The 15,104-nt window shown below is 29.1% G+C and overlaps 1 protein-coding gene across 1 annotated transcript; it reads left to right on the plus strand.

The window, feature by feature from the left end:
• The first annotated feature begins 1,343 nt into the window (after window positions 1-1,343).
• Window positions 1,344-2,143, plus strand: LOC136088187 (E3 SUMO-protein ligase ZBED1-like). Its single transcript, XM_065811866.1, has 2 exons — window positions 1,344-1,737; window positions 1,803-2,143. Exons 1-2 carry the CDS (start codon window positions 1,344-1,346, stop codon window positions 2,141-2,143), a joined length of 735 nt encoding a protein of 244 aa, XP_065667938.1.
• Window positions 2,144-15,104: the final 12,961 nt, after the last annotated feature.

Genomic DNA, 15,104 nt, shown 5'->3' on the forward strand with positions numbered 1-15,104 from the left:
GGTACTTCGGTACCAAGTCGGTACTAAAAAAATGTAAACGTCACGGTACCAAGTTTTCTTAAGTACCGGTAGTACCGAAGACCCGTTCAAACCCGATTCCTTGATGCGCATGCGTGCAGTAGCGCGTCCTCTTTATTAAACTGCTGAGAAATGGCGACCGGTGGTGCAGCTTATGTGGTAGCTCTAAATACACTTGTTGAGAAAAAAGGAGGAAAGAGCCATGTGTGGAAATATTTCGGATTTGTGGCTGATGACAAGGGGAATATCATTGATAATCAAAAACCCATTTGCAAACGATGTCGCCGAAGTTTTCACTCAAAAGGAGGAAACACATCGAACTTAATAAAACACCTCAAAGACCGACACCCGGATCTGATGAAAGAGTTCAAGCAGGTAAGTTTCAAACTAATTTCAGATATAGAGCTTCTGACTTCTATACTTATAAAGTATATTTATTATATTTTCCTTTTACAGCTGCAAGCTGAGGAAGACCATGGAACACCCCCGCAAACTCATAAACAGGTAACAGTTACAGAAGCTTTTCAGTGGCAACAAAAATATGACAAAAACTCACCTGAGGCAAGAAAGCTGAACCTAGCTGTTGCTTAATTCATATGTATTGATAAAGTGCCTATTTATACAGTTCAAAAATGTGGATTCCAACAAATGCTCCATCATTTCAACCCAAAATACCAGCTTCTAAGTCGAAACTTTTTTATGTACACTGAGATTCCCCGCATGTACAATGACACCAGAGACCTCATAATCCAGCATCTCAGAGACAAATCATTTTACAGCTGCACAACAGATCTTTGGACAAGTAGAACTGCAGACACTTTCATGTCTTTAACTCTGCAGTACATTACTAAATCATGGGAATTGCAATCCTGGTGTCTTGGCTGTTGTGGTCTCAACACAGACCACACTGCTGAAAGTTTGAAGGAGACCTTTGAAGAAAAACTTGAAGACTGGAAGTTGGACATTGCAAGAATGTCAGGCATCACAACAGACAATGCCACAAATAACAAAAAAGCCTTTGAGGACCACACCTGGATTCCTTGTTTTGGACACAATCTCTACCTTGCTGTAAATAAGGCATTAGACATAAACAGGGTGTCTGCAGTGCTGTCAAGGCTTCGAAAAACTATTTCTGCCTTTACAAGATCCCCAAAACTTTCACGCCAGCTGACCAAGAAACAGAAAGATCTGTCCTCTCCAGACCACAAACTCATTCATGATGAACCCACTTGCTGGAATTCTTCATACGATATGGTGGAACGTTCTTGGAGCAGCAGCAGGTTGTCTGTACTGTCCTGGCTGAAGACAGGAAAAAATGGCATCTGATGCCAAAAGACTCAGATATTACAGTTTTAGAAACTGTTAAAGCAGTTCTTAAGCCACTCAGTCCCTTTACTGATGCACTTAGCGGGGAAAAACATACCACCCTGTCTTCAGTCTTGCCGTTACTCTGGAAGATATTTGAGTGTCTCAGTCATGAACAAAGTGACTCTGCATTAGCCCAAGAGATGAAGGAAACGATACACGAGTATCTTCAGCATCGCTATGATGACCTGCAGCTACGGTTTCTTTTGAACACTGCAACCTGCCTTAATCCACGATTTAAGAACAGCATTGTCTCTCTAAAGGATGATGTGAAGCAAAGTCTCCTGGATGAGGTGAAAAAAATGGGCAATGAAAAAGAAGGAATTGCATCTCGGGTGTCTAGAGGATTGTCAAGTAAAGAAGTCAGGCCATCAAAAAAATCCAAAATGACCTAAAGTTTCTGCTTTCCACCATACAAGGGGAAAAGAAAGAAAAAGAAGAGCCAGCATCCTCAAGTCATGCACCTCTTTCTGCAAGTGACGAAATAAATGGTGAATTCTTGGTGTACGATCAGATGCCTGAGGTCAGTGCTGAGGATGATCCACTTATCTGGTGGAAAACAAATATGAGTACTCTACCTCAACTATCAGAGTTTGCCAGGAAGTACCTTTGCATTGATGCATCTAGCTGTTCATCTGAAAGAGTGTGCAGTACTGCAGGGTACATTGTTAGCCCAAGACGCTCAAGACTGAGTCAGGAACATGTTGATATGTTAGTGTTTCTATCTGAAAATCTGGAAATGGCAAAGAAAGTAACTTAAGGAATAACTGTGTTGACCAGTATTGATTTGGGTGGAAAATGTTGTTATTTATCTAGTTATTTAATTACTCAAACGTTTACAATCCTTGACTTGAAATACTTAAATTATGCCGTTGTTGTTTTGTTTTTTTACATGTATAATAATATTTTAATTTACAACTTGTTGTTCATTTATGGCATTTTTTGTTTAATTTATAAAAATGTTAAAGTTTATAAATAAGAGTGATTATTCAGTCATGGCTTATTGTTTTGTTATTTATCTAGTTATTTAATTACTTAAATGTTTACAATCCTTGGCTTGAAATACTTAAATTATGCCATTGTTTTTTTACATTTATAATAATATTTTAGTTTATTACTTGTTGGTCATGGCATATTTTGTTTAATTTATAAAAATTGCGTTTTTTAGGTTTGTAATTTTTCATTTATTATTTGTGGAAAAAGTTGAAACACAATTTTAAACAAGTATGAAGAATGGCATTGTTTAACTTTATTAATAAAAATAGTGTGTTTTTCAGCTAGCATGTTTTTGTGTTTTGCTTTGATACAAAGAATCGTGAATTTTTATTGGCAAATTTAGTCTAAATTAAACTTTGGTTTGGTACCGAAATTGGTACCGAGAACCGTGGATTTTCACTGGTATCGGTACCGAATACTAATTTTGGTACCGTGACAACACTAATACATACATATATACATACATACATACATACATAAACATACATAAACATACATACATAATACATACATACATACATAATAAATGCATACATAATTACATACATAATACATAAATACATACATAAATACATACATAAATACATACATAAATACATAAATACATAGTACATACATACATACATAATACATACATACATACATACATAATACATAGATACATACATAATACATACATAAATACATACATACATACATACATACATACATAAATAAACATACATAAACATACATACATACATAATACATATATACATACATACATACATACATACATACATACATACATACATACATACATACATACATACATACATACATAAACATACATAAACATACATAAACATACATAAACATACATACATACATACATACATAAATGCATACATAATGCATACATAATACATACATACATACATACATAGTACATACATACATACATACATACATACATACATACATACATACATACATACATACATACATACATACATACATACATACATACATACATACATACATACATACATACATACATACATACATACATACATACACACATACATACATACATACATGCATACATACATATACACTATGACTATGAAAGTTATCTAGTGTGTGTTTGTGTGTGTAAAATTCAATAAATACGGGTGATAATACGCATATAAACTTTTTTGAAAAAATGTAAATTTTGTTTTTGTTTTCGTTTTAACATATATTGCTCGATATTTCGATTTATCCCTTTAATGAAGGCACAGGTTTTGCATTACTATACCAAAAGGGTGCATCTTTAAAATTAAAAACAGCAGAATTATTGATCATGACCCAACACCTACACTTGCTACAAAATTTCAAAACAATTGTATAAATTAAGAAAAGAGGGTAAGTTAGACAACTACATATTTTAAAATGTATCCATCAGATTGTGTGCCACCTAGAATATTTGGAATAATTATGGCGCACAAACCCGAAAAAGATTACCCAATGCGTCCTGTTGTATCACTAATCAACACACAAACATATGGAATATCCAAATACCTGGTTAATATCATTTTAAAACTAAACAAAAACAAAAATAAACTTTTCCAACACTATACAAAAACAAAAAATAGACTTATTAATTCGAACAGTTTTCTTTGTGGAGTCAGGCAATGGAAAATAGATCCCGATAAAGTTCAAGTTTTATTTGATATAGTTAGTTTATATCCATCCATACCTATTAACTAAGCTATTCCAGTTATTATTGATATATTGAAAAATGACATCGACGACTTAAAGACTCGAACTAAACTTTCGCTTGAAGACATACACCAAATAATAGAGCTTTCATTGAGTATTTGCTATTTTTAATATAAAATTAAATCCGAATAATACCTAATTCAGGTCCTATCGGTTTGTCTTTAATGGTTGTTATGACGGAAGCACTTCTACAAAATATAGAAAGAAAATCCCTTAATATAGCTACTATTTATTCATGTAAACCAAAAACTTTCATGAGATATGTAAACGATTGTCACGCTTGCTTTAACTCAATAATACAACAATAAATGTTTTTGAATATCCTAAGCGAACAAAATCCTGCTATAAAATACACTGTTGACCTCGAAAACCACCAAAAACAACTTAATTTTCTAGATATTAATATTACAAACACAATGCATGGAGCTTATGAACTTCAAGTACATCGAAAAGAAGCAATAACTACTATTCAACTTAAACCTAATTCAAATATCAATCCTAATATTATCACTGGCGTGATAATATTAGGATTGATATTTGAATTAGGTTTAAGTTGAATCAAAGGGTTTTTACGCCGTGCAAAAAGAATATGCTATTAAAAATACCTCCGACCAGAAATTAATTTTCTAATAAAATATTTATTGAGAACGGGCGCGACAAGAACAATCTAACTAATATCGCCAGTGATTTTATAAAAAAAGATTTAAAAAGTACCAATTATCAAGCAACTGACAACCAACCATTTATAAAGCCACCATGGGTACTAATTGATGGTCCTAAACTTAGAAAAAAATTTAGAAAACAAAACATAAAAATTATATTCACATCAGATCCAAATTTAAACAATATATTCTGCAACAATAAGATAAAACTTCTACAAAATACAAATCCAGGTGTCTACCAAATAAAATGTTCATGCAATTCTATATACATTGGTGAAACCAAAAAGAAAATTATATCAAGATGTATTGAACACCAGAAAAATAGTATATAAGGAAAATGGTCCAGTTCAGGTGCTACTGAACATTCCAAATCATGCCAAGGTACGTTTGACTGGTTACATCTGAAAACCATATCAATTTTGGGTTATTTTTTATTAGATTATCTGACGTCAACATTTAAAACTTATTTTGTATTTTCTCATGCTTTTTTAATGTTACTTTTTTAACGATTTGTTTTTATTATAAAATTAAATTAAGTTAAAACATCTGTTTTTAGTATATAAACTTATCCTTATAAAAATCTTTATAATACAATACTCTATTTTTAGGGGTTATTATACCCTCGTTATTCAAGTAATATAAAAAATCGTTAAAAAAAAACAAACAAATAATAAAACTTCAATGTAATGCGTTCTTGCCTCTTAAATAAGAAAAATGAGGTTTTCAAAACGAAGATGTGATGTGATTCCGTCATCTTCATTTAAACTACCTTCAATTGGACAACTCTGGTGATACTATTTCTAAAGACTCTCCCCGTTGGGAAAAGACTCTCTCCGGTGGGAAAAGACTTTTCCCGGTGGGAAATGAGCTAGCTAATAGCTAGCTTCAAAGCGATTTTCAAGCGATTTTTTTTTTCTTATTTTATTTTTTTTTAATGTCTTTAACACCATTATAAATTCGATTTTTAGTGTTGAGACTATTATAATTATGAGAATAATTGAAATTTAAGCATTACGATTTTGTAGCAATGTGTCGCTTGCTACAATTAGTCCAACAAAACATCGCAAAAGTTGGTTGTTTTTCCAATCAAAACTCACCGTTGACCCAATGTATAGGGATCAACAATGATCTAATGTATATGGATTAACGTTAACAAAACGTGTATAACCCTACATTAGTTCAAAGTATATGAATTAACATTGATCCAATGTTTATAACGCAACGTAAATCCAATGTCTACGGATTAACGTTGAATTATATTAATTGGAGCAACGTTGATTCATATACATTGGAATAACGTTGGATTATCTACAGTGGATCAACGTTGTGTTAGCATCGAGAAAAGACAGATATAAAAAAATATACAGGTATATGTATGCGGCCCTGTATGGCAATTAGCCGGAGGCTAACTGGTAATGTTGCCTCTGTATGGCTAATTGTCATAAAGAGGCCACATTATTATTTTATCAATATATATATATATATATATATATATATATACACTAATAATAAGTTTAGTTATATTTTGTTCATAAATTTAAAAATTTTTACGTTAAGACAAGTTGGCTCTCAAGTACAGATATAGTATATAGTATATATATATACTAGTATTAGTATATATATATATATATATATATATATATATATATATATATATATATATATATATATATATATATATATATATATATATATATATATATATATATATATATATATATATATATATATATATATATATATATATATATATCCCGCTAAAAAATGAGGCGTTGATTTGATGTTAATTCAATGTTTCTCGTCAATATTGATTCCATATTGATTTTTTGTCCAAAATGTTAGCCACTTATCAACGTTGATTTGGTGTTTACAAAAAACGTTGATCGAATGTTGCTTTTCAACGTTTAATCAACAAACATTTATTCTGGTGATTCAACACTGATTTTTACAATAACCGACGGCATTTTGATATCGCTTTTTAATGCATATATCAAAAAAATATATATCAACAATTTACGAAATATATATATTTAAACAACTTTAAAATGTATTCTAAAAAATTGAGTGCTCAATGTTCTTAAAAGAACAGAGCAATTATAAATTAGTAGGAAATCACTTAACAAAATTTTTTTTTGTTCAACACTGTGTTTTACCAATAAAAAGACTCATCAGAAATGCTCTTATCAATAAAAAACTCATTATTTCTGATGCGTCTTTTTATTGATGAAACACAGTGTTAAATAAAAAAAAATTTTGTTGAGTGATTTTCTACTAATTTATAATATATATATATACATTATGTAAGTATATATGTAAATATATAAAATATTTGTATATAAAGTTTATACATATTGCTCAAATCTTTATTTGTTTTGTAAAAAACAGGCTGTAAATAAAAAATTTAGCGAAAAATTTATTGATAGAGCAATTCAAAGCTAACTCAAAAGAATAATTAAAGAAAGTAGGCATTGCGTTAAATAAGAAATATTATTGAATTTAACACAAAATTTACATTTTTAAACAATTTGTTTAGCGTTTGCAGCATTGTTCATTTTTAAAACTTTTTGACTGAGTCGTGTTCCTGATTGCCTTAAAAATTCCGAAATGCCTGAATGACATCCGCAAATTTTTGCATCATGATGCAAAAATTTGCGGATGACTGTGATAAACAAAATATATTTCCCGTAAAAAAAAATCTAAAAAAATGCATAAAACCATTCTTTCCCACTATCATATGATACAGGGTGTATGTTTTAAAATTTATCTTCAATGAACCACCAGAGACATTAAAACAGGCCCCAGCGTCCTCGCTCATCAACAACTTTCCAAAAGCAAAAGCCGATTTATATGAAGTATTACCTCTACAACGACTAAGAGAACTCATCTATTATAAAAAAAATAAAAATTACTTAAGGGTCAGAATACATATTATATTCCTTCTATATGAATGAAACTATCTTGATTTCTATACATGGATTTTTAAAATTGATTCTTGAATCGCTTTTCTGATTTGATTCAAAATTTTGAAAATTTGTGGGAGCCTTGTGTAATCCTTGATATTAAACTAAAAAGCAACAGTAGTACCTTTTAATCTATTTTGTCATCCAACTCAACGCAACTTTTTGAATATCTTAAAAAAAAAAACGTATTAAAATAAATAATATTATTATTATTTATGTAAAATATTTTGTAAAAAATTAACCATGAAAAATTACCTAAATGGAAAAAATAATTAAAACTTTGATTAACACGTAAAATATACATTCTTAAAAACTTAATTTACCCTGGCAAGACAAATGTCTTTCTCTGCTATCCTCTTTATCCAAAACACAATTTTTAGAGCCATTTTCTACCTAGGTATACATAAATTATACATACAAAAATTAAACAATTTAAACAAAATTTTTAAACATTCTATAGTGATTTTTATTTAAACTCCTCAACAAACATATATTTATAAAATAATTCTATTAACTTTTTTACTGCACACGCACACAGATTTTAATTAAAACAAAAGCAACATTAGGACTTTTTTTTACCAATATATTTGAAGAAAACATCATTTTCTCTTGAGATAGATTAGTTTCTTTCGAGAAGTCAATGTTATTTTCAGCAATTGAAAAGCTTGCTATTTCACTGTGTAAATGGGGGGATTGATATTGATTTAAAAACATCTATAATTCAGTAAAAAAATAAGCATGTTTATTTTAACAAACCATTATTTTACTTTTACAAAAATAGTTAACCTGCTATATTTGGAATCACGTTAGATGTTCTTTGGCTATTTGAACTATCAAAATAATGTCTTCCGTATAGTTCTTCATCACCAATCACAATATCCTCATCACTTTGCACAATGAACCAGAGTGACCGCCAGGTTTGAAGTCTCCCCACATCAGATTTTTTTTTTATAAATACTTAGTTGTATATATGAAAATAAATATTTGGTTAGTAAAAACCTCTAGGGGAATGGAAAAATGTATGAAAATCAAAAAATAAAAATTTTTAGTTAAAAAATTTTCAAAAAAAAGGGCTATAATTTGCTAATCAAATACCGGCGTATTTTGATTTTAAACATACTCTGGTACACAACGACTTGAGTTTTATTAAATGGCGGTCAACAATTTATGTGCTGTTTGTTTTAAAATCTTTGGTAAAAAGTCAGCAAAGCTTCATAAAATATCTAAAGCTATTGAAGAAAAAATAAAAACTTTTATTTGGGATAGCTATAATCAAAGTTTAGCAAACCATCCTAAAGTTATTTGTAGCAATTGTTATAAAAACCTTTATTGTTTGGAAAAAAACGATACAAAATACCTTGATAAGTGGCTAAAGCAAATTTCTCAGATTAGTTGATAAAATTAATAAAAAACTATATTTAAGACTTAGTGTTTAATTAAATAAATTTGTTTAATTTTTTATTAATTTTTAAAAAAGAAAGAGCTGTGTCTCAATGAACTTTAATAAACTTGAAAAAAAACAACAACATTTGAACAGCTTGTTTAAGGAACTAATATGTCATCGATGTGTTTGTTTTTATTGTGTTATATTTTTTATATTACTAATTTATATAGTTTTAGATTTTTTTTTGTTTAGATAAACCGTCAAGATATCAGAAGAACTATAGATGTTTCAGAAATATCAAAAGATATTAACATTATTACTTCTGAGTTAAATGAAGATAAAAATGAAAAGATGTGCTTAAAATGTTGTGGAGTTGTTAAGTCAGGCATTATTCATCTTTGTAGTGATGTTCAAGCTGTGAAAAATTTAGTTAATGCAGCATATGCATTGAGATCAGCAAGTGCAGAACGTGTTGCTTTAAGTATTTTAAAAACAAAAATGGAAAAGGAAAATATTTTTAGAGGTGAAAAATTCACAATTGCTACTCATGGGAAACCATTGACTATTGTTGCCGGAACAATGGACAATAAATGTGACAGTGCTAATTTTAGTCAAGTATCTTTTGGAACAATCATTGAGCTTATAAAATATTTAGAACTATCTCAGTGTAAAACCAAAAAAATGTGTTCTATATTTAGAAAAAGTCTTGGCTTTCAAAGTAGCATTGAAGGAAATATTGTTAAAAAATTAGAGGCTTTAAAAGTAGAAATGAATGAATATTTTTCAAGTAAAGAAGAAGAATTTTGTTGAAGCTGGTGATATAGTAAATAAATCAATGGTTTATATTAAAGATATTGATGAATTTATACATGATATAATCACTGAAAGAAATATTAACCCTCTTTCAACAATTGTAAGAGTTGCTGTGGATTCTGGTCAAGGTTTTTTAAAGGTCACTATGAATGTTTTTAATCCGCATGATAAAACTAGCAACCAACCTGACCTTGATGATGCTGGAGTTAAGCGTTGTTTTATTGTTGCTATTGTAGAAGGAGTATCTGAACACAATGGAAATCTTAGAAAATTAGTTGATACTCTTAATCTTCAAAATATTAGGTATTCTGTTGCATTTGATTTAAAGTGTGCAAACTCAATGTTTGGCATTACAAGCCATGCTGGAAAATATAGTTGTTTGTGGTGTGAAGGAGAGAGTCTTTTGGATAGTGGAGAAAAATGAACTCTTGGTTCCTTCGATTATCATTACAGTAAATACACAGAAGCTGGAAAACCAAAATCAAAGATGGCTGATTATAAAAATGTTATTAATCCAAGATTATTATATCTTGAAGAGAATCCAGACACAATTATTGAAAATTTAGTTCCAGTACCTGAGTTGCATACATTAATCGGAATAGTTACAACTTTTGGAAAACTATTATCAAAACTATGGCCTGGCTTTGAAAAGTGGTTAAACGGCAAATTTGCCGTCTTTCTCCTTTAATATAAACTTTACTTTTTGCCCTGGTCAAAACATACAGTTCAGCGTCTAATTCAATTATTTTACATTTTTTATAGTAATATGCAAATCTGTAGTGTATAAAATCCTAGCTGGGTATATCTTCCAATCAGAGGTTAGTGGCTGCAAAGTTGTGACAGCTTTACGAATTGCAGCGGAACTTTTAAATGGCGGCCAGAAGCATTTCTCATTATTTTTCATCCAACTTTTAGCAATCATTTCCACTTCTTTAATTTTTCCATTTAAAAATTGACATTTCAATAATCTGGTGCAATTTAATTCTAAACAACCTTATATAAGTTTCAAAATAAAATTAAAAAAACGTTAAAGATTAAAAACAATGAACTTAAAAAAACGCTTTTTAGATTTATTAATGTAAAACACCAGCGTAAATATTTTGTTATTTCTATAAACATACCAGGTATTTGTTTCTCACAAAAAATTTATAAATTAAAATGCATTAAACTCGCTTTAAAATTATTCAATGAACTATATATTTGACAAATTTTACAAAATGACACATGCACTGACATTCTTGAAAAATTGTTGGTCTGCAAGTATAATCAAAATTTGTGTTTTTAATTTAAGAAATCAGTGATCATAAGCAATATCACAATGTTTAAGCAGAAAAAAAACATAACCACCTTTTTGAACAGGTATCATCAGGCCTTTGCTTTTTAGGTTGGCTAATGAATTTACATAACAACCGTCTAAATAAGATGTTTCAAAACATTCAGTAAATAACTTTTGAACTGAATGAGGATTTAGAGCCTTGCATTTTACAATATCTACCAAAACCTCTTTTACTAAACCCTTTTAATAAACCCTTTGTCTTGAATGAAATAAACTCTGTCTCGTAGATTTAATGTGATCTTTTTATTTACCACTTGGACAGAAATTTCTTTACCATTCCTTTCTCTAAGAAAAATATCCAACTTTTTTCTCTTATCTAGTTGATTCACTATTTGGGCAACTGTCTGATGTGATTTTCGCACCATTTTTTTAATTCAACCCAAAAAGTTTTCGAAAGGAGGAGCTGATAGATGATCAAGACTCTCCCCAAAGTTAACACAATCATCAGCTAAATGAATCATGCTATGAATATTGTATGCTGCAAAGATCTCCCCATACAAAATTTGCACTTCTCTAACAAACCATATAAACAACTGTTTAGCATATGCCACTAACAATTCATTTTTCACCATTTTATCAGAAAGCAGTATGTGCATAGCAATTGAAAGAGAAATAAATAAGTCATAGTTAGTTTTATTTATTTTTCCTTTTTAAAACAACAGGTCCAGCATCAAGCAGAAAGAATCGAAACTCTGTTGCTTTTCCATTTCTCAAGTTCATTTAAAGAGCGTGGTCTATGTGGAAAATTGGATGGTGTATAACTTCGCAAATTTATGAGTTCATTTGAAATACTGTCTTTAACAGATTGATGTATTCTAATAGATTGGGCACCTTTGCACCAGTTTATTAGAAGTTTTTTAACTACCCCAAGACATATAAGGTGCATATAGTTCAATGGGAATCCAGTTACCATTAGGAAATTTAACTAAACAAGCGGAGAAAGACTCTCAAGTTGATGACCTTCTTATTTATACAATTATTTTTAAAAGCCATGTCAGTACGAAGTAAAGCAGTTTTTTCCAATAATCTTACACCATGTTTTTGTTTGCCAACTGCCATGTATCTTTCACAGCTATGGTAGCCACTATGCCCTATAATGCATTTAACAAATGCTCTTGCAGCCGCATCAGAAACAAAAGCTTTAATAGTCACCTGCAGCTGTTTATACCCATTAGTTTGCAATTTTTTCATTTCAAGAATAAAATCTTCAAAGTTCTCATCCAAATTGTTTGGTTTTCCCTACCATCCTACCATACCAAATTGCAACAGCATATGATCCTTTTCTGTTACTTGTAATTAGTATGAATGGAAGTCTTTTTACTACTGTACATAGGTGCACCATCAATACTTACAATTAGATCAAGCTTTTCCTTATTTCCAACTGTTGATATATAATAATCAATTGCACTTTCAAGTCCAAAATATACATAATCGCTTCCACTGACATATAAAACATTAACTTTTTGAAGAGATTTTTGTAATGTCTGACTGCATTTTGGTGTAGATGGAGTAAATTTATTTAAGTGAAATAAAAGTTCATTTAAAGCATCATCTTTTAAACAGTATTTTAATGACCACTTATATAAAAAATCTCTTGTTGAAGTTAGAGTATCAATACTACTGTATAAACTATTTTCAACTGCAATGTCGTCAACATCACCATAATTAGATTCAACTTTACTTAAACAAAAATTTTTTTCAGGCAAAGTGATTAAAAACATCAATATATCGCTGTGCACATCTTCAGAAACTTCAAAAATCTTTTGAATGTCTGAATCTAGATAAACACAATTCCCTCTACCAATAATATTGCACTCTTCCAGAAGATATTTTATTCTTTTTTTAGCATCTCGTTTCTCTTTCATAAATTCTCTCATGTATAGGATTCTGTCACATTTAGGCATTAATATTTTTATTTTATTACATCGTAAAAGAAAAAAAAAAAACGAATTATTATTCTTATACAGAAAAAACCAATTTAAATTGAATATTTTACTATATGATTTAAGTTTGCAGTCAGAATTTATTAGGCAAATACTTGCAGTCATAAACATTACTAATTTGCTATGATAATAGTAATGTTATTATAATAAGCATTAATAACCCAAATTGCTGCTAAGTTGTGACTTTTTCATGTTAAATTGTTAAAATACTTATATTACGATGTTCTATTATCCTCAAATAGTTAAAGAGCTACCCTAATTTCATTAGGATAATCTTTATTCAAGAACTGAAAATATAATTACTTAATAAAATATATATTTTTCAATAAAGTTTATATTCATTTCATACCGTTATATAATTAAAATTTGAACAAACTTTGCATTACCACCAAAAATAACAAAAAAATCCCAGCAGAACATGCTGTTTGCTCAGCAAATTACTGTTAGTAAACGGCTCAATAAATTTGTTTTTTGTCAACAGAAAATCAACAAATGCTCAGTGTTTGTAAATAAACGTTGATTTGCTGTTGATAACATTGCCGTTGCTACAACATCCATTTATAGTTGATCGCCGTTGATCGCTTATGTCAACGTCAAATCAACGCTTCATTTTTTTAGAGGGTATATAAATATATATTATATATATATATATATATATATATATATATATATATATATATATATATATATATATATATATATATATATATATATACATTTTTCTTTTCTTTAATATTTTGCCGTTTAAAAATATTACAATAACCAATTATATTTTACAATTTTTACATTAGTAACGACAGGACTTCTAGAAGATCATGTGGATCTTGTCATGAAGCCCTTTACAATATATGATTAATTTTTGATAAAAATACAATGTCTTAAGTGAAATAATAATAATAATACAACTTTATGCAAAAACATGTAAAAACCAAGATAAAATTTTAAAAAGCCAAGATTAAAAAACAAATAAAATATACAAAATAGAACAGCAACGAATAAACAAACAAACAAAACAAAGAAACAATTAAAAGTAAATCAAAATATTTTCAATTAAAAATAAAATTCTTTTAAGTTTTTGTTTGAATGAGGCAAAAGTCAGTTGGGTAGAAAAATCAAAATTTGGTAAGACTATTTTGTTTTAGAGATAATATATATATATATATATATATATATATATATATATATATATATATATATATATATATATATATATATATATATATATATATTAGGGGAGTCAAAAAAGGTAAGCTTTGAAAACAAAAAAACCATACCCCCTAAATTTGGGGCAAATATATAAAAAATAAGCCTCAAAAAGTTTGAGCGCTGTCGGATCCCTTTTGCCCCCCCCCCCCCCCCTCAAATCATTAATTTAGACAAAAAATGACCCAAAAGTGTTCATTTTCGGACCTCTTGAGGGAGGAGTTAAATATATTTTTTTTCAATTTTTTTTACTTACTATATAAAAGACTACATTCTAGTTTAAAACTGTATGGTTTTTTTATTTTCCCTCAAAAATTTATGTTTCGTGGTATTGAAAATCAGGAAAAATGGTAATTTTTATTCATTTTCTTCTGTTACGCCTATTAATGAATATTTATATTTTGGTACAACTTCTGAAAATTTAAAATTTTACATTTTTCTAATAATTTTGGATTAGTACATAAAGTAAACATATTAGAAATAAGCGCAACTCAACTAAGGTCAATCAAAAGGGAACTTTTTATTATAAAAGAGGCAGAACCAGCTATATCAGGTAGAAACATTTTTGTTAATACTGGAATTAGTAATGAATCTTTTTTGGAATTATTAATAAGATCTTTTTCGGATGATTCATTTATAATTTAAATTTTTTTATCTAGGTATACAGCTTCTAACGGGCTG

The sequence above is a fragment of the Hydra vulgaris genome, chromosome 12 (assembly GCF_038396675.1).
Source record: "Hydra vulgaris chromosome 12, alternate assembly HydraT2T_AEP".
In the NCBI taxonomy this organism is placed as follows: Eukaryota; Metazoa; Cnidaria; class Hydrozoa; order Anthoathecata; family Hydridae; genus Hydra; species Hydra vulgaris.

What these genes read in the sequence shown, in the direction of transcription:
- LOC136088187 (XM_065811866.1), top strand. Translation starts at nt 1,344, where the DNA reads ATGCCAAAAGACTCAGATATTACAGTTTTAGAAACTGTTAAAGCAGTT. An exon ending in GGTGTCTAGAGGATTGTCAA is followed by an intron (nt 1,738 to 1,802) that starts GTAAAGAAGTCA and finishes CCACCATACAAG; the next exon opens with GGGAAAAGAAAGAAAAAGAA.